Here is a 23,215-nt window from a genome sequence, read left to right on the forward strand (position 1 = left end):
CATGTGAACGGGCAGTGCTTCAGTTTTTATCATAAGTGAGTTTGAAAGTGGGTGACATGCCAGACATTCCTTCTGAAAGTGAGCTAAGGTAATGATGGAACGCAAGGCAAAAATCAACATGTCACTTGCAGTTCTATTTGGGAGTTTGGGGGTGGAGAGATGACAGTTCCGTGGAGGGATTTACATAGCACCGTGAAAAGAAAAGTCCCCTGGTGATGACTGAGTTGCAAATAAAACAATGGACCTGGGGACTTCCAGGGCCTCAGGCTTCCCGGCCACGCCCCCAGGAAATGCCCCAGCACCTTCCCAGCTTTGCAACCAGAGAACTGTGTGGAATGAACATCATCCCCACTGATACCAGGGCTTCTAGATGGACCTGGCCATTGGGGGGGGGCGGGGGGGGGCGCGGGAGGGGAGACGAGGACAATCCACATGCTCACTTCCTAGAACAACATGTCCAGCCGGGGGTTGAAATTTGTGCCCTCCAAGCAAACATTTCAGAATGGCATCTCTTACCTTTCATAAATTGCCCAAACAGAGAGGTTTCCAGCAAGAGGGGTCCCCCTGCCATTCCTGGGTCGTGTTTCTGCCTGGCGCTCTTTAGAGCTTCTGAGAACCAGCGGGGTGCTAGGGCTGGACTCCGCCTTGACTTTGCCACAACTGTGCAGACAGTGGTGTGTTTCTAGTCCTGGGTCTGGGTTTGCACATTTGAACTCAATAGCATCTCACTTATCATACCAAGTTTTTGAGATTTTCTCTTATTTTTTTATACCAGTTTTATTGAGGTATAATTTATACATAATCAAATTTGCCTATTTTAAGTGTATAATTCAATTGCTTTTTTAAAATTTGATTGCTCTTGACCATTATTGTATTTCAAAATATTTCTTTCATCCCCCCAAATGAGCCTCAGGCCCCACTGTGCTCAGTCCCCTAACCCTGCCAGCCACTGGTATGTTCTTTCCTTGTAGTTTCACCTTTTCTAGGATTCATATAAATGGAATTATTTGGAATTTGGTCTTTTGTTGTCTGGCTTTGTTCACCTATCACAGGGCCTTGAGATTCATCCATGTTCTGTATGTGTCAGCGGTTCATTCTTTTTTTATTGCTGAGTAGTACCTAATGATTTTTGTCTGAATTTGGAAAAGAAAGATTTATTTGGGTCACATGGAAAAGCAAATAGACTTTCACTAGCTTTTCGAAAAGCATGTGTTCACTGAAGTTAATTGTAAGAATTCTTTAAATCCATCTTACCATTCCATTTTCCCTGAAATATAAGATCTTCCTACCCCTTAATTAAAATGAAGTTCTAAATGCAAAAATCTTAAAACATTACACAGGAAGATCCGAAGGTGAAGGAAATTTCAAGATATGTAACAAAAATACAAATTAATTAACAATTTCCAAGTAAATGTTGGCAGTCTGGATAGGAACCTGGATTAGACCAAGAGTTTCACAGAAGTTTGAAATTACTATTGAATTGTCAATTAGTAGAAGGATTGAAGCAAAACCCCCCATCTTTCTCATATGGTATTTGTTAGTAATTATAGTAAGGGAAAACTGATGGTGCTTAGTGATAATAATAGCAACAACAACTATTATTATTATTATAGCTAACTTGTATAGTGTATATTATAGGTCTGGTACTTCCCTGAGCACGAGATAGGTCATTAATGCATTTAATTTTCCCAGCATCCCTACCGGGTAACTGTTCTATCATTACCCCCATTTTACAGATGAAGAAACTGAGGCTTAGAGAAAACTAAACAAACTGCCTTGAAAAGAGGTCAAGCCAGGATCTGGCCCTGGGAATTCAAGAACCTTCAAGAACCTTCACTTTTTTTTTTTTTATTCTTATGTTAATCCCCATACATTACATCATTAGTTTTAGATGAAGTGTTCCATGATTCATTGTTTGTGCATAACACCCAGTGCTCCATGCAGTACGTGCCCTCCTCAATACCCATCACCAGGCTAACCCATCCTCCCACCTCCCTCCCCTCTAGAACCCTCAGTTTGTTTTTCAGAGTCCATCGTCTCTCATGAAGAACCTTCACTTTTGACAAGTAGAACACTACAGAAAAATCCTCAAATTGGCAAAGGGGGTTGATATTGTCCCTGAGCAAGGTAGGAGATTGAACCAGAGCAGGCGTCTCCAGCCTGAGCCAGACAGGTTGTTGAGATATGTGGAGAGACCCGGAAGAAGGCAATGAGAAGGGGAAGGAAAGGAGAAACACTGACGTGTAGCGTTCACTGCCGGTTGGCCTGGTGCCCAGGGCACGGCTGCCGATTTTCTACCCCAGGTCCAGGTGACCTCTGGGGGGCCTTTCAAAGCTAACATGTTAGGAATATCGGAAATACTTGTTCAGAGTCACTGTGACTTGGCTATATCGATGTGGGCCAATAGTCCACAATCCGGTTGCGTTGTTGTGAATGTTGATGAATAACCACTGGCTGCATAGCGAATTCATTCAGTATTGTGAATTTGTCCTTTAATGGGGCTTTTTCATCTGACCCATAAAGTCTGGAACAAGATTGCCTAGTTTTGAATCTTGGCTTCACCACTTACTAAGAAGTGCAACTTTGAGCATGTTACTTGACCATTCCATGCCTCTGTTTTCTCATCTGTAAAATGGGAAATTAAGAGTACACCTATTCCGTAATATTGTTTCAAAGGTTAACGTGTTGTTATGTATAAAGGATTTACAATAGCAGTTACAAATAGTAGGTACTATATGTGTGATAACTTTTATTCCTATCACTATCCAAAAATGATGGTAGGTGAAAAAAATATATATTTGTATATATGCAATAAGCTATAATAATCTGCACTAAAATGAAATTTACATCCAAGACTTTATTTTGCAGGGCTCTGTTCCTTGTTCTTGCAGGTTTGTGGAGGATTGCACAACACTGATGGGTACAAGTGCAGGCTCAGGACCCCAGGGACATGATTTTAGCCTCTACAACTCTACTGGTTACTAGGTGGGAAAATTATAAATACCTGGTCTCCAGGAACTGAAACTGTAGCAGTAATTGGACACCATGCGTTTTGAGAGAGAAGAATCATTATGTTATTTGTTTGAATCCTGAACAGAGTAGAAGAGAAGAGTAGAAGCTTGGGTTGAGAAAAATGGGAGTTTCCTTTCTATTCCTTGTTTTTTGGTTGCTGGAGATTTTAGAGTAGATGGTAGCCAGTTTGCAGTAAACTGTCCCCCTGTGGTTCTTTGGTGCTGTATTCAGATCCTGATTATTCCCAAACACCTAGTTCATGGCCCATGTTTTGTACAAAACCCTCCCTAGCTATCCCAGCCAGCCCATACTGCTCTCAATTATGTGCATAAACTGAAATTCTTACACCTTTTGACACATAATCATGTACTATGTTGTATTGTTTGTTGCCTTATGTTCTATAGAACTCTCTAGAGAACATTCATTCATTTAGTCAGTGAACAGTAATTTATTGGAAGCCTTTGCAGGCCTTGATGATGAAAAGTAGGAGAGGAGTTGTTTTGGACACATTGTGCATATATACTGAGTACGTATAAACCTCTGGTGATTTTTATTTAGTTAATTAATTTTTTAAAGATTTTATTTACTTATTTTAGAGAAAGAGAGAGAGAGAGCGCGCATAAGCAGGGGCAGGAGCAGAGGAAGAGGGTCAGGCAGACTCCACCCCACGGGAGGTCATGACCTGAGCTGAAATCAAGAGTTGGGAGCTTAACCCACTGAGCCACCCAGACGTCCTCCTCTCTGGTAATTCTTAAGTCTCTAGTAGGAACCAAAGCCTTCTGTTTGACAGAGGCCTCTACATTATTTCCACCAGCCTCCTTAGGGATAAAGACAATGTAGGATACAGCAAGATTTGCAGTTTCCTGGTTATTACTCCCTTCACTTAGCACAATGGACTTGGATGACACTCACGGTTAGTCTTGTCAAACATTTTCTGTGGGCCCACAGAGAACAGTATGGGAAAAACGCTCCAAGATGTAAAAGGAATATGAAATCTGAGTCCTCCTCTTTATTCTATTCAACAGAACATTTACTGAGCACTGACGGTGAGCCAGCGACTGCACTAGAGAGTAGGAATAGAGAGTGACACCTAGCCTTCGTAGGGAGGCCAGCCAGTCAACAGGTGAGCTCATGAGTTGACAGCCCAGGTGATCAGGAAGTTAGGGGGTCGCAGGAGAGGAGCCCTCGGCCCAGCCTGGTGATGGGGAGGGAAGGAAAGAAGAGTTAGCAGAGCGGGGGTGGAGGGGTGGGGGGAGGGCTGCTGTACTTCCCAGAGTGGTGAAGGGTAGGCCAGAGGGTGCAAGGCACCCTGTTCGGACTCTCCGACTGGCCTGTTTTCCTTGCAGTCTTTTAGACCAGAGCTGATCAGGGTCCGAGTGGTTTCTGAGTTTGCGCACTTGAGACTGGGGCTCCCAGTTTGAGGAAGCGGCAGGCCGCCGGCTCGCTACCTCTGTGAATCGGGCCGCGGACCACCCCGGGAGAGAAGGAGGGCTGTGGGGAACGTGGCACATTCCTCCAGCAGGATCCCGGGGCCGCAGCCTCCGCACCACACCCTTGGCCCGGGCCAGGTGTGCAACCTTCTTGCGGCGAGAGGGGGGAGCCCGGCGGCTGGGGTGAGCGCTTTTGCAGCGCGGTGTGTGCCGTGTGTGTTTGTCTGCCTCCAGAGGGCTGGGTCCTCCTTATTCACAGGTGAGTCACACCCTGAAACACAGGCTCTCTTCCTGTCAGGACTGAGTCAGGTAGAAGAGTCGATAAAACCACCTGATCAAGGAGAGGGAAGGCAGAGCGGAGCGCAGAGTGAAAGCTACCAGCGGCGAGCCGCGCGCAGCGACCCCTCAGCGGCAGACGGACGCGCGGGCCCCGCCATGCCTGTGCCCTGGCTGAGCTGCGGCCTCTGCCTGGCGCTCCTCCTGCCTGCAGCCGCGGCCACCTCCAGGAGGCAAGGTGAGTCGGCTTCCCCCGGAGGAAACGTTGCAGCCCTGGGCTGGTAACTGGCCTTGCTCTGCAGCCTCTGCTGGCTGAGCGCACCTCCGAGGATTCCCACTGTGTCGAGAACTTCTTTAGAGCTCCCTCCTCCTCCCGCATCTGGGGCGTCTCCAGAGATGGGGTTTAACGTAAGACCGATATTATATACAGCTGTCCGAGTTTCAAAGGTGAAGCCAGTAGGTTGTGCCAAACCAGGATTTTCCTTCCTTTAAGAATGTTCCTTCTTGATTGCATTTTGGGTCAGTGGGCCCGTTTGGTCAGGAATATCATCAGTAATATGTTGGCATATAAATTCTTTTCCCATAATGTGTTTTCGTGGAAGGGATTTGGGTGGGAATGTTTTCTTGTGACTGTGAACACCACAAAGATGGAAAAGGAACCTCTCTAATAATCCTTCTGGAATTCTCGGTTCGTCTTTGGGATGGAAACTGAGCCTTGGCCATGCCTCACTTTTGCATAATGTTACTTCTTAAGGGTATTCTGACATAATATTCATTTAGTAGGCATTTATTGGGCACCTCTGTCATAGATCATTTGATCTGAGCTCAGCTGTCACGTCGTGAGAGGTTCAACTCACTCATGTAAACAGAACTTGCTGAGAACCTAGCAACCGTTTGCTCTAGGCATGTGTCAGCTGTGACAACACTATCGGGTGTCTTCCTTGTCACTTAGCTCTAGTGATAATATCTGTTTGTCTCATTACCCTGAATTTTCATATTTATATTGCTTCCTGCACCTGATGGCATTTCAATACTCATTTCAATAGGTCCAAGAGTCATTTTCACACATGTGAATGCGTGACCATGAGATAATGTTCACGTAGGCACAGAATTATCTTAAACTTTCCCTAAATGGCTGGCCTGAATTATGTTTGAATGGCATGGGTATTTTAGCATGTGTTCGAATGCATTGATAGTCCTTTTTTTTTTCTTGGAATTAACTTCCAGCCTGTCATCCCTGACTACCATGTTAAAAGTCATTTATGAAAATAATCATGTAGATTAGGTTCCCTTAGAGTTAACCTAGTGAGAAACATCCTAAAAGTAAGAAGAGTCTCCGAATATTAGAATTCAAAGGGACTGCTTATGGATCAACTACTATACCCCATGGCTTAAAATACGAAAACACAGAAATGGGTTTGCAGAAAGCCACACACCAGCTATTGGCAGAGATACATCTTGCACTTGATCCAGGAGTTCTTAGGCTGGAGCTTTTGGGACCACATTGTAAAGGTAATAAAGGAGCTAGTACATATGTTTTACATAATGGGTAATTATTGAAGCAATTTTCCCATTGGCTATAGTTGAGTATAGGTGTGTTGTGTTAGCATTAGATAACAGAAATAAATATGTAGGATTTGATCAATTGTTTAATAAAATCAGACTCGGGAGGACAGAGCTTGACTTGTACTTCTCCAGGATAGACAAGCTCTGAGTATTCCATCTAGACCAGTAAGTCAGAAGCTGTGTTAGTCTCCTTTCTAGACTTTCCCCTTCCTTGGAGATGGGCTGCTTAAGATATTAGGCCCCCTCCTCAAAGGGCTTCATAGAGCACCCATGCTCTTCTGTTCACGGGATGCTGGGATGCAGTGAAAGCTCAACTAAAGTATGGGACTTGCCACTTCCCAAAGTGACCTGCCTCTGGGCATCCTGTGGGCTGCACCTATGAGAGCCTAAAGCAATGACATTGCTTCCCAGTTCTCTTGAAGGTGAAATTATGGTGTTAGATATCATCAGTGAGACTTGCAGGGCTGGTCTCAGCTAAAATGCAGGCTTTAGAGTCAGCCTGACCTGGCTTCAAATTTTGGCTGACCCACTTACTAGTTTCTTATTAGTAATCAGGCTTCTCAGCTTCTTGGAATCTTCTTCTTTGCCTGTTATATGGGAACAGTAGTACTATGCCACCTTGCAGAGTTGTTGAAAGGATGAGGAATTACTGTAAAGTGCCTTAAAATCCCTGGAACCACATTTCTTTAAAAAGTCTGAAGCCAACAGTGCACGTATAAATAGTGAACTTGGATCTGAAAAGAGCAGTAAGCAAAATAAGGACTTCCCTTCAGGAGCTCACCGTTGGTGTGAGAGAATGTGGCATGTAACTCCATTGGTTGGGATCACAGTTCACATAGATCACACGACTGGAGAAGGGCAAGAAGTAGATAGGAATGAGACTAGAAATATAGTGAGGAGCCTTATATGCCAGGCTGTGCAGTTAGGATAGTGCCCCAGAGGTCAACAAGAGTTGCAGATGGTTTATAACCAGGGGTGGGCACGGTCAGATTCGTGTCTTAGAAAAGTCACTTACTGAAGACCTTAGAGGATGGAGTTGAGCTAGGAGAGGGCAACAAATGGCCATTGCAATAATCCAAAGGAGAGATGACGAAGGCTTTCATTGTGGTGGTGGAAACAGCAAAGTGGAAACAGATTACAGGACATTTAGAAGGTAAAATTGAAAGAATTTGGTGATCCAATGCACATGTGTTAGGGATACAAGTAAGGGGAAAGCACGAGAAATAAAGAAGAGTCCAAAACGGGTCTGAGGCTTCAGGTGAGTGCGATTGGTGAGACAGTGATGCCATGAAAGGAAATGAGAACTCTAAGGGAAGGATCAGTTTTGGGAGCAAGGTTGGGTGGTGGATGAAGAGAAAGGTGTGAGTTCCTGTGGGGATCTGTTGAATCAGAGACACAAGTGGAGATGCCCAACAGTCCTGGTGAAGAGCTGGAGCTGTGATTTTGAAGTTTAGAACAGTTTGAAATATAAAATGAGGAGCCCAAATGTGGAAAACAAAGCCCTGACAATACATGAGATTACTGGGACATCGAGGTTAGAGAAATCTCAACACTTACCAAGGAGATGGCACAACAATGAAGGGGAATAGGGAGAAACAAGCCTTGAGGATAGAGGAGAACATTATCGAGAGGAGTGTTTTGCTAGCCCAAGGGAGAGCTGTAACAACGTAGGTATAATAAATGGTATTTAGATATAAAAATGTGAATACACAAAGAATGAGGACTAAAATGATATGGTTGGATCCAGCCATCAGCTAAGCTTTGAAACAATCCTTCTAGAATGATGAGCTCAGAATCCAAGGTGATTATAGAACACTAATCTGGATTTCTCCCACGGCCTGATATGGGAAAAAAGGTGCTGTGGATAGTGGAAGGGACCCCTGGAAAGGTTTAGACTCTCTGATGGATTCTGCTGCTTTAAACTGTGGAAATGGTACAGCATGATGCAAACAGGTGCAGGCCTGGGTTCAAATCCTAGCTCTGTCATTTCCCATTTGTTGGGGTTTAGACAAGCTACTTTCCTTGTTATGTAAGTTCCTGGTCTCTAAAGTGAGGAAAATAAATTGTGTGATCATTACCTCTAAAGCACTTTGCATAGTGCCTAGGAAGCTCTCACTCCGAGTTCAATATTATTATAACTAACTGCCTTGCCAGGGCTGAATGTCAATATATTGCCTTCTGAGTTTTAAGTGGTAAGATTTTTGAAGAGGTTCCTTTCATTAGCCCAAGAAGGGTGATGAGGAGCCCTTCTGCTCAGGCTGAAATGAATCCCCGGTCTTACCCAATGAAACAAATGGAATTCCTGACAAGGGGCCCAAAGCAGGTTGGAATTCCAAAGTTAGCTTTCATAACATTTCTTATCCTTGCCTTTTGTCAACCACCAGATCACATCACATACAGATTCGTTGAGTCTGTTGCTCTCTAGAACATACCCAGATATAAGAGGATCCCCACAGAAGCTGGTCTCCCACTTCTCAATAGGAGAATCTCCCCCATCCCCTCGCCAAAAAAAGGATTTGGCCAACCAGGTTATGAAAACATTTAGCAGTGTACATGCAGTGGTCACATGTCTTTTTATGCTTAATTTAGCATATTAATTCACAAACCCACTTAAAGTCACATAATTTATAAAATAATAACTTACAAGTATTAATTTGTAAATCCACATTTCATGAACTAATTACATTCAAACTCCACCTTTAGCATCAAATGCAATTTGAATACAGTTTCTTCTTCACTTCGGACATGGGTGGCTTGAGATATAGCTCGATTTGAGTCTGCTTTTGATGCTGTCACTAGAAAGTACACCATTTTCAAATTGTCCAAAAGATTAAACATTATCCTTCAACGCACATTGTAATCTTCACAGCACAAACATCATGAAAGCCTTATTTATGACAACTTTCGGCACTCGCCATTGTGAGATAATGAACAAGTATGAGAATGAGAATTGTGTTCAACACGGTTTCTTCTTTCTTACTGATAAATATCCAAAACATTGATTGACGTCATGTCAAATTAGTGTGTGTTTCCCAAATAATATTTTAACAATAAAAGCAATTGAGAAAGTGCCCCATACCAGGGGAGATTTTGAAAACACTTCCCCCCCCACCCTGCCCTGGAAAAATAAAAACCTCCACCTTATTATATTCAAGTATGTGCAATAAACAACAGTATAGAATTGGGTTGGAGTATATGCTGGAAATTCCTATGAAGGCTTAAATTCTGGTGTCCTGAGCTGGGGGCAGACATTGGCTTAGCTCAACTGGTCCAAGGAGCTGAGGAAGAATATTGGTTTGTGACCCGTGTTGATAGGAAGGTCAGGAGCATGGAATTAAGCTGTTGAGGCAATTTTGGGGATATTTTTCCCATTTAAGTCCTTAGTGGTTCAACTATATATAGACTTTTTTTTTCCTAAAGAAATTTCCAACGACAAGTCTTGAATCATCTGTTACAGACCAGTGTAGAAATAGGAGTGCCATAGATTATGGAAGACTCAAATTTAGTCACAAATTAGGCCTAGTGGATTACTGAATCATTACTGGGCTGTGTACTAATATAGTAACCCCGAGGTACATGATGTAATATTTGAATCATATCCAAGGCCCAAAGCTAAGTCTTTTCTGTTTCTGTGGGTGACTATATGTCTAAATATGTGCCTCCCCAGCAAACATGTGCTTCCTTATGTCACAATTATGAAAGAAGAAGAGCATGGTGCTTCCTCCAACACTGATCAGTGGAAGGGCTCAATCAAGTCTTTCCCTTCTGCTATATCAGAGGAGAGATGGAGATCACCTGGCTAAAGGTATACGCATCCTGGCCTTCTTCAGGCTGGTCGACCATTCACAGAATTCCAACCTGCTTCTTTTCCAGATTTTATTCGTATTCACTGTTGTCAATATTCACGTTCTAGAAAAAATTAAATTGCAACCCAGTCATTTCCCACACTAATTTAAACATTGGAAAAGTTACTCAAATCTTTAGCTGCATGTAGGTGGGACATTTCTTACAAAAAGGTTTGCACATTTCCCCACTTTTTTCTCATCCTACAGCATCATGGTCCTAAATGAGAGTGGTCCTTAGAGGTTCTTGACACCAGCCTCTCCTTTTGTAGATGGGGAACATGATACCCGGGCCCCAGGTAAAGGAACAGTGCAGATTCTCACAGTTAGTTATCGCAGAGCTGGGCTCTAACATGTGTAATCCTCCTTTGTAGATGGGCAAATTGAGGCCCAGAACAGTAGTTGCCCTGACCAGAGCCACACACTGAGTATTGGGACCAGATTTCAGTTGCTTGTTTAATGTTCTTTAACAAGACAGCTTCTTGGCTTATTTCTAATTCTTCTTAAAATTTTTTCATATAAATTAATTTCTAGACCTGATGGAATCTTGATCTATTATTATAAGAACATCCCTATGTCTCTAGTAGGGACTTCTGTGTCCTGTCTATTCAGAAGTCTCTGTTTGTGTATGTGACTCACTGTAGTGGCCTTTCCTTCAAAAATGTCAGGGGACTACAGGTTAAAACCAAACACAAACTCTAGTTTGCGGGGGCATTGACAAGAGAACAGTTTTTAAATGAGTAAGTTTTCTCTCTCTCTCTTTTTCGTTTTTGTTCAACTATGTTGTCAGATTTTCCTGCAGCTTGGAATTGACCAGGTGGCTCAGTTAAAAAATAATAAAGGGACAGTTGAGGGAGAGTGATAAGCCTTTTTGTTTTACTAGTCGTTGTTCTCCAATAATTGTTGACATTTTGACTCTATATATGCATATTTGTGTCCAGAGGCTATTTTTCTCTCCCTGTTGGAGACCACTGGTCTCTCCATGAGTTTTAGAGTCTTTCAGGATCAGGACAGTTCCATGGCCAGAACATTGACCATGTAAGTTTTACACTTACTTACTACTACTATTTCAAATTATCACCCATTTTGCTTCTGGTAGAAGGGGATTCCAAATGTTGAAAGATCATTTCTCATCGCAGACAGACTGGTCTACCTCGCAGTGCACTGGGTCCAACAGTAACCCAAAGGTTACTCTTTGCTCTTGCCTCACGGGAGGGGGCGGTTCGTGGTAGGAGGGGACGTTCACGTGCTGCGGTCCACGGGCAAAGAGGTGAGGCCACGGCTGAGCTGGCGTGGGAGGAGATGGTGGAGGAGCAGTGCATTTGTCCAGCTGAGATGCAAGGCACGCGGCACCCACTCCCTGGTGGAGGCTTTGTGGCCCAATCTCTTCTTGGAATATTTGTTACTTCTTTTTATGGATATATAAACAATGGTCGGGCCCCTAAAAGACCATTTGATTCATTCTTCTGACTTTAAGCAGTACAGTTTTACTCTACAATTTTCAAATGGATTTTCTTTCAGAAAAGAATCTCTAAGGAAGATGCTATAAGTGTACTCCATACATATTTTCCCAACATTGTAAATGTACATGAATTACCATTGTTCTTTTGTCAAACTGAGAACTATAATGGGGCACAGTAAGCATGCACATACTTACATGGGTATATCTTTGTGAAGGGCTGTAGGGATAGCAGAAAATCTATGGCTAATCTCCTTGTACAGAAATATATTGTTTGTAAAAGCAATGTAAGGTTTAAAGAGGAAGTATTTATTTGGTAACTTTTTTTTAAAAGAGCCAACAAAATATAAATTTAAATGATTGAAAAACCACATTTAATATGAACTCTGAAAAGCAATTCAGTACAAATCAGAATTGCCTTTTTAGCTTTTCTTTACCCAGACTCCTTATACACATTTTTCCCCCCTTTGGTCCTCATTGCTTCATGTCACCTCTAGCTGTCCTGAACACTCTAATTTTCTTTATTTCAGCTCCTCTTAAAAGGTTATAGGATACCTTTTGTTGAGTCATATAGAAAATGCTCAGTGAATACCATACTCTTTGAAGTTAGCTAAATATGCTTTCTATATTGAAACTTTTCTTTTTTTTTTTTTTTTTAAGATTTTATTTATTTATTTGACAGAGAGAGAGATAGCGAGAGAGGGAACACAAGCAGGGGGAGTGGGAGAGGGAGAAGCAGGCTTCCCGCCGAGCAGGGAGCCCGATGTGGGGCTTGATCCCAGGACCCTGGGATCATGACCTGAGCCGAAGGCAGACGCTTAACGACTGAGCCACCCAGGCGCCCCTGAAACTTTTCTTTATAGATGATTTCATAGAAATATAGAAATCGCTATTTGTGCAGTCAGAAGGATGTGGGGGTGTTGAATATTTGCATATAGAATCCTTAGCATGCATACTCACTGATGAGTCTCCATGCCATAGCTGATACCTGCTGTCTTGGCGTGGAGCCCTTACAGGTGTAAGGAAAGGAGAAACTCTCCTGTATCTCATGTCCTAATCATCTCTTCGCTTTCACCTTTGAACTCACTCAGACTGAGTCATCAGCCTCCTCCTTTACCCTGAACTCCTTTGCTGGTTAGAGGACAACTGGTGTCCCCAACCTACCTGTTGGCTGGGACTTTCTTTCCTCTCCCTGCTGTCTGCCTGGGCCCTGGTCGGGCATTAGGGGAAGACATGTCCAGATGTGGTCTCCTGCTGTAGGCCTTATCAGGCCAAGTGTCTGCAGTCCACATGGGCCGTTTCCAAGTCTAGGTTGTAATATAATGTGCTATGAACTCTCAGTGAAACTAGGTGACTCCTTTTAAGCTGTAATCATTCAAAATGAAAATGTGGGGAATTTCATTGACTCTTGATGACTTTAGACTATTAAGAGTGTGGGGCACCAGGGCGGCTCAGTCTGTTAAGCGTCTGCCTTTGGCTCAGGTTATGATCCTGGGGTCCTGGGATGGGGCCCCGAGCCCCACATCAGGCTCCCTTCTCTGCGGGGAGTCTGCTTCTCCCTCTCCCTCTGCCCCTCACCCCCAGCTCATGCTCTCTCTCTCAAATAAATAAATCAAATCTTAAAAAAAAAAAGAGGCAGCTGTGAAAAATGTGAGAGAAAAACTGAATTCAGTTTAAAAACTCTTTAGTGAGGGAAGTGCCATTTTCAGTTTTAAATTTTAATTAGAACACATATTGTGACATGCCTTAAAAAGATGAAGCTGGAAGCAGACATTCACACATTAAACCATAATATTTCAAGATTAGTTTAAATAAAGAAATCTTCAGACTCTCACCCAACCTGAGAGACATATTAAATCTTGAAAAAATCTCATAAAGGAGATTTTAAAACTAGAAAATACTATGAGCATTTTCATCATCACATGTAAGTATAATAAAATAAAAATACTCATCTTGTCATCTTGAGTATCTCAGGTTTAGAGACTTCGATTTTGGCAAATAGGATGATAGCTACCAATGCCTTTGGTATCTACCTAACTGATGGATGTCAGGAGTATCTTGCTTTAGGCTTTGTAAGTAATGTGCAATTTGCGTATTTGTAAAAATAACAAAAAATACATTAGAATAGATTGCTACTTAAAGGACACTTTCAATAATTGCTTTTGTTGTGAAGATAAACATTTGCCAGGTTTTGGGTTGTTGTTTGTTTTTTTTTTTCTAATGTGAGTATACTATTCTCAATGTTAATTTTATTCATCACTTTCAGTCTAATGCTTTACATTTGGACTTCCTGTTGAACCTCATTACAACTGACTTGACTTCACGGAGGTGACAGTTGCTATATTTGAGCATAAAAGTGTTGTCAGTTTACGGGAGGCCAGTTCTTTGACTCAGAGGAAGGGAATAATATTCAATAGGACAGATGAAGGTTGAATTTTTAGTGTAACTGCTTTGAACAAACAAAAGGGAAGATGGCGATTGCCATGTTAGCCCAAATCGCCTCTCCCCACCATGATGCTTTTCCTTTACAAATCAAGAATTTTAAGAAGCAGAGGAAGTAAAGATATAAAATGAGGTATAAATGAAATGAATGGGAGAGAGGTGAAGATGTCCCAGTGGGAAGTGTTATATGAAATTAGGTTGGAAAAGTAGGTAGGATTAAACCATGGAAGTCTTTGTAGCAATGTTAAGGAATTCTGCTCTTTATCCTAAAAGTAAAGGAAAGGTACCAGAGAGCTGTAAGCAGAGACGTATTGGTAGAATTTGTATTTTGGAAAGGTGTTCTGACTGCTGGATGGAGGCAAGAGAAGTTGTAGGGAATTCAGTTAGGAAGTCTTGTAAGCAAGGGGTGATAAGGGTTTGCGCTAGAGGGGCTATTTTGGACATAGATGGGTGTGAGCTATGTAGTGGGTTATATCAATAGAATTTGGTGTTGCAGGGCACCTGGGTGGCTCAGTTGTTAAGCATCTGCCTTCGGTTCAGGGTCCTGGGATAGAGTCCCACATCAGGCTCCTTGCTCAGCCAGGAGCCTGCTTCTCCCTCTGCCTGCCACTCCCCCTGCTTGTGCTCGCTTTCTCTCTGTGTCAAATAAATAAATAAAATCTTTAAAAAAAAAAGAAGAAGAAGAAGAAGAATTTGGTGTTGCATAGAATATGGACAAGTAAGGATGGAGAACCTACAAGGATAACTTCCAGCCTTTTGACTTGAAGGGATGACAGCTATGAGTTTGGTTTTAAACACGCTCTGTGTGAAGAGTTTGTGAGGCCACCAGTTGGAAACCTAAAGCAGGTGGCTGGTCTGAAGGTGAGCATGAAGTCGGGGCCAGGAAGGACCTTGGCGCCCTGGTCAGCATCTATCATGTTTATCCAAGCCCTTGGCTGGGGTAAGAGAGTTCCAGGGTGAGGCGTGGTGGAGGTTCAGGACGGAGCCTGGAGCAACCCCAACATTTAGAGTTAGTGTAAGGAGAGGAGCCACAGACTTGAGTGGGAGTGGGGGGACGACGTCAGAACACAAGAGGAAACCTGATCGGACGGCCTCATGGTGTCCCAGGGAAGACAATTTCAAAAGGGAAGGACAGAAAAAGAGTTGGCGTCTCCAAAAGGGAACGAGGGGCACAAAATGCTGGCAAAGGCACACACCTTTCCTCTAAATAAGGAAGAGAATGGAGTGCCATCTCCGCACGAACTCCTCCGCGGGCCATCCCAGGGGACTTACTTTACAAACCTGCTGCGTGTCACCGAGTCAGCATGCGCGCGCGAGCGGCGAAGGGAGGCGAGGGCGGCAGAGCTGCGGGCCAGGGCGGGCGGCACGCAGTGCCAGGTTCAAACTTGACGCCCGGATTCCTAGCCCCTGAGGTCGTCCCGCGCGCGGGCCAAGTGCACTGCCTGTCGAGGCTGCCCGACCCCTGCAAGCTGATCTCACGCTCTCAGGCCGCCCTCGCCCCGGCCCCTTCCGCCCCCCTCGCTCCGGCCTTGCTGCCCTTTGAGTCGGCGGGCGCAGGCGGGGCGTCAGCGCAGCTCCCAGCTCCCGGCTCCCGGCTCCCGGCTCCCGGCTGCCGAACCACCACCGGTGCGCAGGCGGTCTGGACGCGGAAATAGTTCCTCTGGTGTGAGAGCAAACCTGAAAGTCTCCTTCTAACTGAAACTATCACCTTCCTCTCGCAGTTCTTTCTGTTTCCGTCGCACCATGCAGTTTCGTTTTTGGGGGGGTTTTTTTGGTTGAAACAGTAGCTTTTTAAATTTACGCTGAATGCCATATATGTAGACAATGGAAATTTGGTGTATTGTGTTGAGAAAATTTCATACGGGGTCCCTGGACTCCTGGGAGATTTCAGGTGCTTTTTTGGCTTTTCTTAGAGTCCACCTGCCTGCCTGCCTGCCTGCGTTCCATCCACCCACCAGTCACAGTCCCACCCCTCGGTTAGGTTCGGTGGGGACACAAACGTAGAAAAGGCTATAGAGGAAGTAAGTCCTGTAGGCAAATAGCGAAGGCACAGGACAGAAAGTGATTAAATGCCAGGCCGGAGGTGAGGACGAAGTCCTGTGGGCATTCAGAGGAGGGAGAAGCTGTAAAAGGGCCATCAGCAGGGGCCCTACACCCTCATTTTTGCTCTTAAAAAGATCACTGGGTTGCTGTGTGGATTTAGGGACGGTGGGAGCAGCTAGCGCTCCTGGCAAAGGATATAGCAAGCCTAGAGGCCTGCAGTAGGAGGAAGGTGGTGCTTTCCAGAATTCATGCAAGTGTCTGTGTGTTGGAGCCCAGAGAGAGAAAGAGGGAGAGAGAGACAAAGAGGAATGAGAGAAAGTTGGACAGGTCAGCAGCACCAAATCTGCAGGGTTTTGAAAGGAGCTTTGGATTTTTAAATTTGTCGTTACTTAGAGCACTAAAAAGCACGATGATCCCATAAATTGTTAGGTCACATTGGTGAAAAGCAGAGCATGTTTTTAAGTTTAGAACAATAGAAAGAAGATCTGCTTATACACAAACGATCATATTAATGCCAAGTTGTTACAATTCCTCGTAACTGCTTGCAGTGTTTCCTGTGGGAAATTTAAAATGAGGGCCTGATGAATGGCCACCGCTGATGCTGATTAGTCCGAGGCTTTGCAACAGTACAACCCTAGGAAGTATTTTCGGTTTCCTTTCATTCTCCTAAGGATGCAGCTTGGAAACAGCCTTTGCCCCATGCTTCCTGTCTCGACCTGTTGGAGCTGTGTGTTGGAGTGAGGGTGGGAGTGTTGTGAAGTGAGCCTGAGGGGTTCTGCACACCTTGCTCCATTGTTTGAAGAGGGCTGCCTGCCTCTCGCATCTGTGTCTGGGGGCGTGTGGGTGGTGGCGGGTGGGTCAGCCTGTGTCGGACTGCCCGGCGGGCTTCTCTAAGAAAGTCAACTTGATGAATCTCATTCCTTTAGCTGTGGAGAGACCCCTGACTGACAGAGACCAGGATTTGGGGGGGGGGGGGAGCTGGAGTGAGGGCACTGGGACAGGGAAGGACAAAAGCTTGCAGAGATGTCCCTAGCTTGGGAAAGCACAGTACAAAGGAATAGTAAAATAAGACAATGGATGGGACCTGGCACCGGTGGAACTGGGTTCACTGAAAGAGAGGGAAAAAACTGCCCATCTTGATTCCGATGCCCTGTAATGCTTTGGGTCTGTTCAGGGTCCCAGAGTGACTTGTTTCTGTTTTTTTCCGCTGCAGTGATAGTGAACTCTGGGCCCCAGACCCATGCCTGTCCATGGTGAAATGAGGAAAAGTGGACAATGTGACGGGTGTTTGAGAAAGCGCAATATATTGATTAAATGTATACATATTTAATCTCTTGACAAAATAAAACATTGGCATCTCCCTTTTTTGAAATCATGCTGGTTCATGAAGTCCCGGGATCCAAGCGCCCAGTGCAGCCTCCCTGTCAGGTGGGAAGTGGTATTTATTAAATGAATGAAATAAATGTACATCTAAGTGACCAAGGACAGAAGAAGGAAGGGGAAAAAGGAGTAAGACTCGGTAAAGCAAAATCTATCAGTGAGGTACTTTGGAGAGAAAGGAGATTTGTAGGAGGGGTAAAGAACATATGTAACAAAATGAGAGAGGAATAGTTTGATACATTTGTTAGGTAAATAATTCATAATTTATAAGAAAAACATCACATCTAGTAGATAAATGGATAAAGCTCATGAACAGACCAGCATCACAAGTGAAATAAAATAGTAAACCAGGGGCACCTGGCTGGCTCAGTCGGTAGAGCATGCGACTCTTGATCTCGGGGTTGTGGGTTCAAGCCCCATGTTGGGTGTAGAGATTACTTAAAAAAAAAAAAATCTTAAAAAAAATAGTAAACCAGCTTATGGCACTTTCAACCTTTCCTTCCTCCTCACTTACCCCCTCCCCTTATACTTCCTATTTCCTTTCACTGCTTTATGTATTTCTCCTTAACAAATCTCACTCTCCCAATATTCTCTCTGTATTACTTATCTTGTTTATTTTCTTTCCCCCTGGCTCACGTGAAAACTCCATGAGGGCTGGGACAGCAATTGGTTTTGTTTACCGCTATATCCCCAGTGCCTGGAACAGCACCTGGCACATACTAGATGCTCCATATGTATTTGTCGAGTGAATGGACCCTTGATAAACGCTTCCCAGGCAACCCAGGAAATGTCCAAGACTCCCGTCTTTATACTTCCATCACTTGTCTTTGTGTCAAGATTCCCTGATGGAAACTAGACAGCCTATTTATGAAATTTGGAAGGATAGCAAGTAGATTATAAAATAAAAATGAAAAGGAAGTTCTAGACATGAAATTGAACAAGGCTAAATATAAAAGAAGGAAAGTATAATAAACATTTTAAGAATTTCTTCCTGTTTGAAAATGTAGCCAAGGCTTATATTTAGGTCTATTAACCTAAATAAAGCATTGTATTACAAGTTACCAAGAAAGGTTGTTTTCTGGACTGAGCTGCTGTGGAGAAAATCATCCTTTCAAGGAATAGAGAAGAGACAGACTGCCAGATATTAGTATTTGTATTTTTAAGGCAGGTCCAGACATGTGGGGCACATGGAGTCCTTTCAGTGGTCAAAACACACCTAGGGATTTCCTGAAGTTCAAGAGAACATTCATTCATTTGTTCATTAAAAAAATACCAGATAGGGTGCCTGGGTGGCTCAGTTGGTTAAACACCTGCCTTCGGCTCAGGTCATGATCCCGGGGTCCTGGGATCGAGCCCCGCATCAGGCTACCTGCTCATCGGGGAGCCTGCTTCTCCCTCTCCCTCTGCCCTTCCCCACCCTTTGTGCTCTCTCTCTTTCTCTCTCTCAAATAAATAAATAAAATATTAAAAAAAAAACCAGCAACAACAAAAAACATCAGATACCCACTATGACCAAGCCACTGTGCCATTAGACAAGGGCCCCATTTCTCCTTTTTCTAAAGTATGACCATGTTTTCTGCCTGTTAGAAGAGCAGAGTCAAGTGCAAAGATTTGCCCTTGGACACAGCTTTATTTCAAATAGAAATTTTAAAAAAATTATTTTTGCCCCCATTTAAAAAATCAGTAGATGTCATACACAAAGCCAAATTTCTGTCTTCTTTGGAAATCTACGTGGAAGTGCTGACCACAGTGGGCAGCATCCCCACGTGGCTGTGGTGGGCTGCTTCCCCAAGAGCCCTTCTGGCAGAGTCCGCACTGCCCCCTGCATCCTCGCTCCCAGCATGGCAGTACCCTTCTGCAGACACGGTGCCCGGGCCCGCGGCGAGGCAGAAATCAGTCACAGTATAAAAAGGACCAGGCTCAAGCAGTATGAGGCCCATTTTATTGAGCCAATTGCAAGAATATTCTGGAATTTGAAATAAAAGGATTCTTTTTTCCCCCCAGCAATGAGCGTGAGTAATAATTAGTTTTAGGGTAGTTAGTCTAAATTCAGGAGATGACTTGAGAAAGATCGTGTTTCAAATGCATCAGTGACAAAAGGGGTCATCCCATGCAAAAGGAACAAACTCTTTGCTCTCCTCCTTCTCCTCCAGGTGTGAATGTTCTGAAGAGTAAATATATTTTTTTAAGATTTTATTTTATTATTTGACACAGAGAGAGAGAGAGAGCACAAGCAGGGGGAGAGGCAGAGGGAGAAGCAGGCTCCTGCTTAGCAAGGAGCCCGACTCAGGGCTCAATCCCAGGACCCTGGGATCATGACCTGAGCCGAAGGCTCTGCACTTAACCGACTGAGCCACCCAGGCACCCCTCGTAGAGTCAATATTAAGCAAAGTGCAGTTCAGCTAAGTGCTGAGCTCGGTGCAGCTTGGAAACCTCAAAGTCCTGCAGGCAAGGCTGGGGAGTGTCCTCATGAAGTGCTCACATCATGCAGACCCAGGAGGCCCATACACTCCCGGACACATGGCCTAGGTGTCCCTCTCTCCAGTCAGCACAACCATGGGCTTTCACAGAAACTCAGGTGGCAGAGGAGGGGGATTCAGCCGTGGGCGAGTTCCAGAGTGGAGCTGCTAGCTGCTGACCTCCCTGGCTGGAAGTGTCATGCCCCTCCATGGAAGGCTGCAGATTTAAAGGAGGAACACCGGTGTGGTTTGTTTGTTTTTTCCCCCAGAGTAGAGCCCGAAAGGAGAAAGGACAGATGGGGAGGGAGGTATTAAAAGCTAGATGATAACCAGGTTGTCTATTTTTAAAATATTGCTCTGAATAAGTATTTCATGAGCTATCCTTATCAAGTTAACTATTATAAACTATAAACTCAGCAAAGAGTTTGTTCAGGGTGAAGAGAGGCACAATGAAAATGTCGTGATTGTTTGGAGACTGTCCTCAAAAGGCATCCAGAGCGGGAGAGGGCACTGGCACACGGTGCCATCCAGCTGGGTAACCTCTCAAGGGTCGTTGGCTGCTGGATTTAGCTCTTGTACGTGCCTAACGATGTACTCGGTGATTTCACAGCGCATGACAGCTGTGTGGCACATCTGTTTGGGATCCAAAAAGTTAGTTACACAAGCATTCATTGGGAAAGATTTGGCTTGGCACCAGTTCAGCGAAAAAGACCTGGAAGCCTGAATTGAGTGCAAACTTAGTATGCTGTAAGTTTAATGAAATGTTAAATTGCATCCCTGGAATTATAGTATCCAGTTGTGTTGCAAGCTGAGCTATTCAAACCACCCTTGGAGTACTGTCATAAAGTCTGGCCGTTTCAAGAAAGACATGGGAAATTAGAGTATGTTCCTTGGAGGACAGTCAAGAAGAATCTAGAAATCGTGACACAGGAAGTGGTTGAAAGACCTGGGGGTGATAGGTCTCCAGTGTAACCAGAAGGAGAGAAGGCTGAAGAGGAAAATGCTGTCACTGTCTTCAGACAGTTCAAAGGTTCGGCTACTCTCGTGCTTGTAAGACAGTATCTGAAATAGAATAAGTAAATGGAGAAGAGAGTAGGTGTGTGTGTGTGTGTCTGTGTGTGTGTGTGTGTGTGTTTTCCAGGGAAGAACAAGAACACATAGTAAAAATTACAGGGAGGGAGGCAGATTTAAAATTCCAAAAAAATTATAATTTATAAAAAAAATAATTTATAATAACCAGTGCTGTCAGTGGAGGGATTTGAGTAGGGCCTGAGAAGCCTGTGTGAGGGATATCTAGAAGGAATGCCTCCATGCCCAGTGGTAACCAGATTCTTGAGACGCAGGGCTAAAATGGGAAGGGGAGGGCTTTGTGGTTGGACAGACCTAGGAGCAAATGATATGGTTGCCATTTAGCCGTGTGACTTGAAGCAACATATCCATGCTCTCTGAGGATTAGTTTCTTCATCCAGTCAATGGGGACAATAAAGCCCATGTTGAAGTGTTATTGTGAGAAGTAACCGAGCTGAGGCATGTGAACTGCTAGAAATGGGGTGGGCTCTGGGGAGATGCTAGTTCACTTTCCCCAGATTAGAGAGCGAGTTGTAGGAAGCGTGTGTGGTAAGGAAGTCGTGTAGGAAGCTCATGGGTTTTCTTCATCATCTTTGCGCCTCCAGAGCCTGACACGGCCCGCACGGGACAGGGGCTCGGTGTGCGATGTTGGCCCATTTGTCGACTCTTTCTGTCAGTGCGCTGCGTGAATTGTGGCCCTAGGCAGTTCTAGAAACAGACTGTCCTTGAGGCCACATGGCCAATGAAGACAGTGTGCCTGGTGGAAAGAAAGTGGGTTTTGGCATCAGCCACAGGTTCAAACCCCAGCTCTCCACTGGGTCAAGTTACTTAACCTTTCTGAACGGCATTTTTCTCCTCTGAGGCAGTGCCTGTCTCCCTGTCTTGTGTGAGTGAAGTAGCAGATGTGAAGGACTGGATGTTCTTTTCTCAGTGAGATCCTCTCAACAATCCAGGGAGGCAGGGAATGCCTTCCACATTTATAAGAGAAAAGAAAAGAGATTCAGAGAGTTGAAGGGATTTGCCCAAGAAAATAGTAGAACTGGTATTTATTGGATCTGATTCTTTTAACCTCAAGGTTTATCATCTTTCTCTTCTCAGCTGTGACTGAAACATTTTTTGAGGGTCTGCCCTGCACCAGGAATGACGCTGAGTATTTCCACATGTTACCTCACTGGCTTTTAGGTCCCCCATGGAGATGTCACTCCAGGAGTGTCTCCGGAACATCAACGGGGTGAACTTTCCTGGACACTTGGGAAAATGTATTCTTCATGGGGCTATGATTCTTTTTGACACCTGGCTTTGGGAGGGCCACCCAAGGCACAGTGAGGGGTGGAGAGAGATACCTGTCCAGACACTCATATTAGCTCCTCAGCCTTGACCATCACTGGAGGGACAGATGACACCATCAGCTGTTAGACAGTTGTGCGCACATGCTGGTGGTCCTCAGGTCTTCTTTAGCCTGTAGACTTGTTCTAGGGGGTTGCACAGGGTTTTAAAAATGAACTCCTTGCAAATATGTAAATCGAGAATTTTTACATAAAAATACATCGTGTGGGATTGTTGGTGTCTCTTGAGGAATGGGACTGTTGGGCCACTCTGAGCTCATGTTCTCTCCGACAGCACCCCCGACCCCCCCGCCCCATCGGAGCTTCCACTTCCTTTAGATGGGACAGGGACTCTCAGGGTCCGCATCCCATTTCATCCTTACCTAACTCCAAGTCGTTGGCATGAATATTTGGTACCCCATGCATAGTTTCTATTAATAACAGTAATATTGTCTCTGAGCTTTTTACCAGCGATGTCGCTCTCCCCCTCCCCCAGTGTGTGATTGCAACGGGAAGTCCAGGCAGTGCGTCTTTGATCCCGAGCTTCACAGACAGACAGGGATCGGATTCCGCTGTCTCAACTGCAATGACCACACGGATGGCCCTCACTGTGAGCGGTGCCAGCACGGGTTCTACCGACAGAGGGAGAGGGACCGCTGCTTGCCCTGCAGCTGTCACACCAAAGGTAAGTGTGGGACGACGCGCTGCGCCAAGAGGGTAGTACGCTAAGTGGAATAAGTCAGACCGAGAAAGACAAATCCCGTATCATTTCATGTGTAAGTGAACGACGACAGCAACAAAACCCCACAAATGAATAAACATACGAAGAGCAGAATCAGGGGAGCCTGGCGGACTCAGTCAGAAGAGCGTGTGGCTCTTGATCGCGGGGTCATGAGTTCGAGCCCCATGTTGG

General features: G+C 44.5%; 1 protein-coding gene across 1 annotated transcript in view; it reads left to right on the forward strand.

The window, feature by feature from the left end:
* The first annotated feature begins 4,799 nt into the window (after window positions 1–4,799).
* LAMC2 (laminin subunit gamma 2) overlaps window positions 4,800–23,215 on the forward strand; it is a 56,394-nt gene continuing 37,978 nt past the window's right edge. Inside the window, exons 1-2 of the mRNA XM_021682772.1 lie at window positions 4,800–4,956; window positions 22,799–22,987. Coding sequence (XP_021538447.1) covers window positions 4,878–4,956; window positions 22,799–22,987 — 268 coding nt within the window. The 5' untranslated portion in view covers window positions 4,800–4,877. The remainder of the gene's footprint in view (window positions 4,957–22,798; window positions 22,988–23,215) is intronic.

The sequence above is a fragment of the Neomonachus schauinslandi genome, chromosome 6 (assembly GCF_002201575.2).
Source record: "Neomonachus schauinslandi chromosome 6, ASM220157v2, whole genome shotgun sequence".
Classification (NCBI taxonomy): domain Eukaryota; kingdom Metazoa; phylum Chordata; class Mammalia; order Carnivora; family Phocidae; genus Neomonachus; species Neomonachus schauinslandi.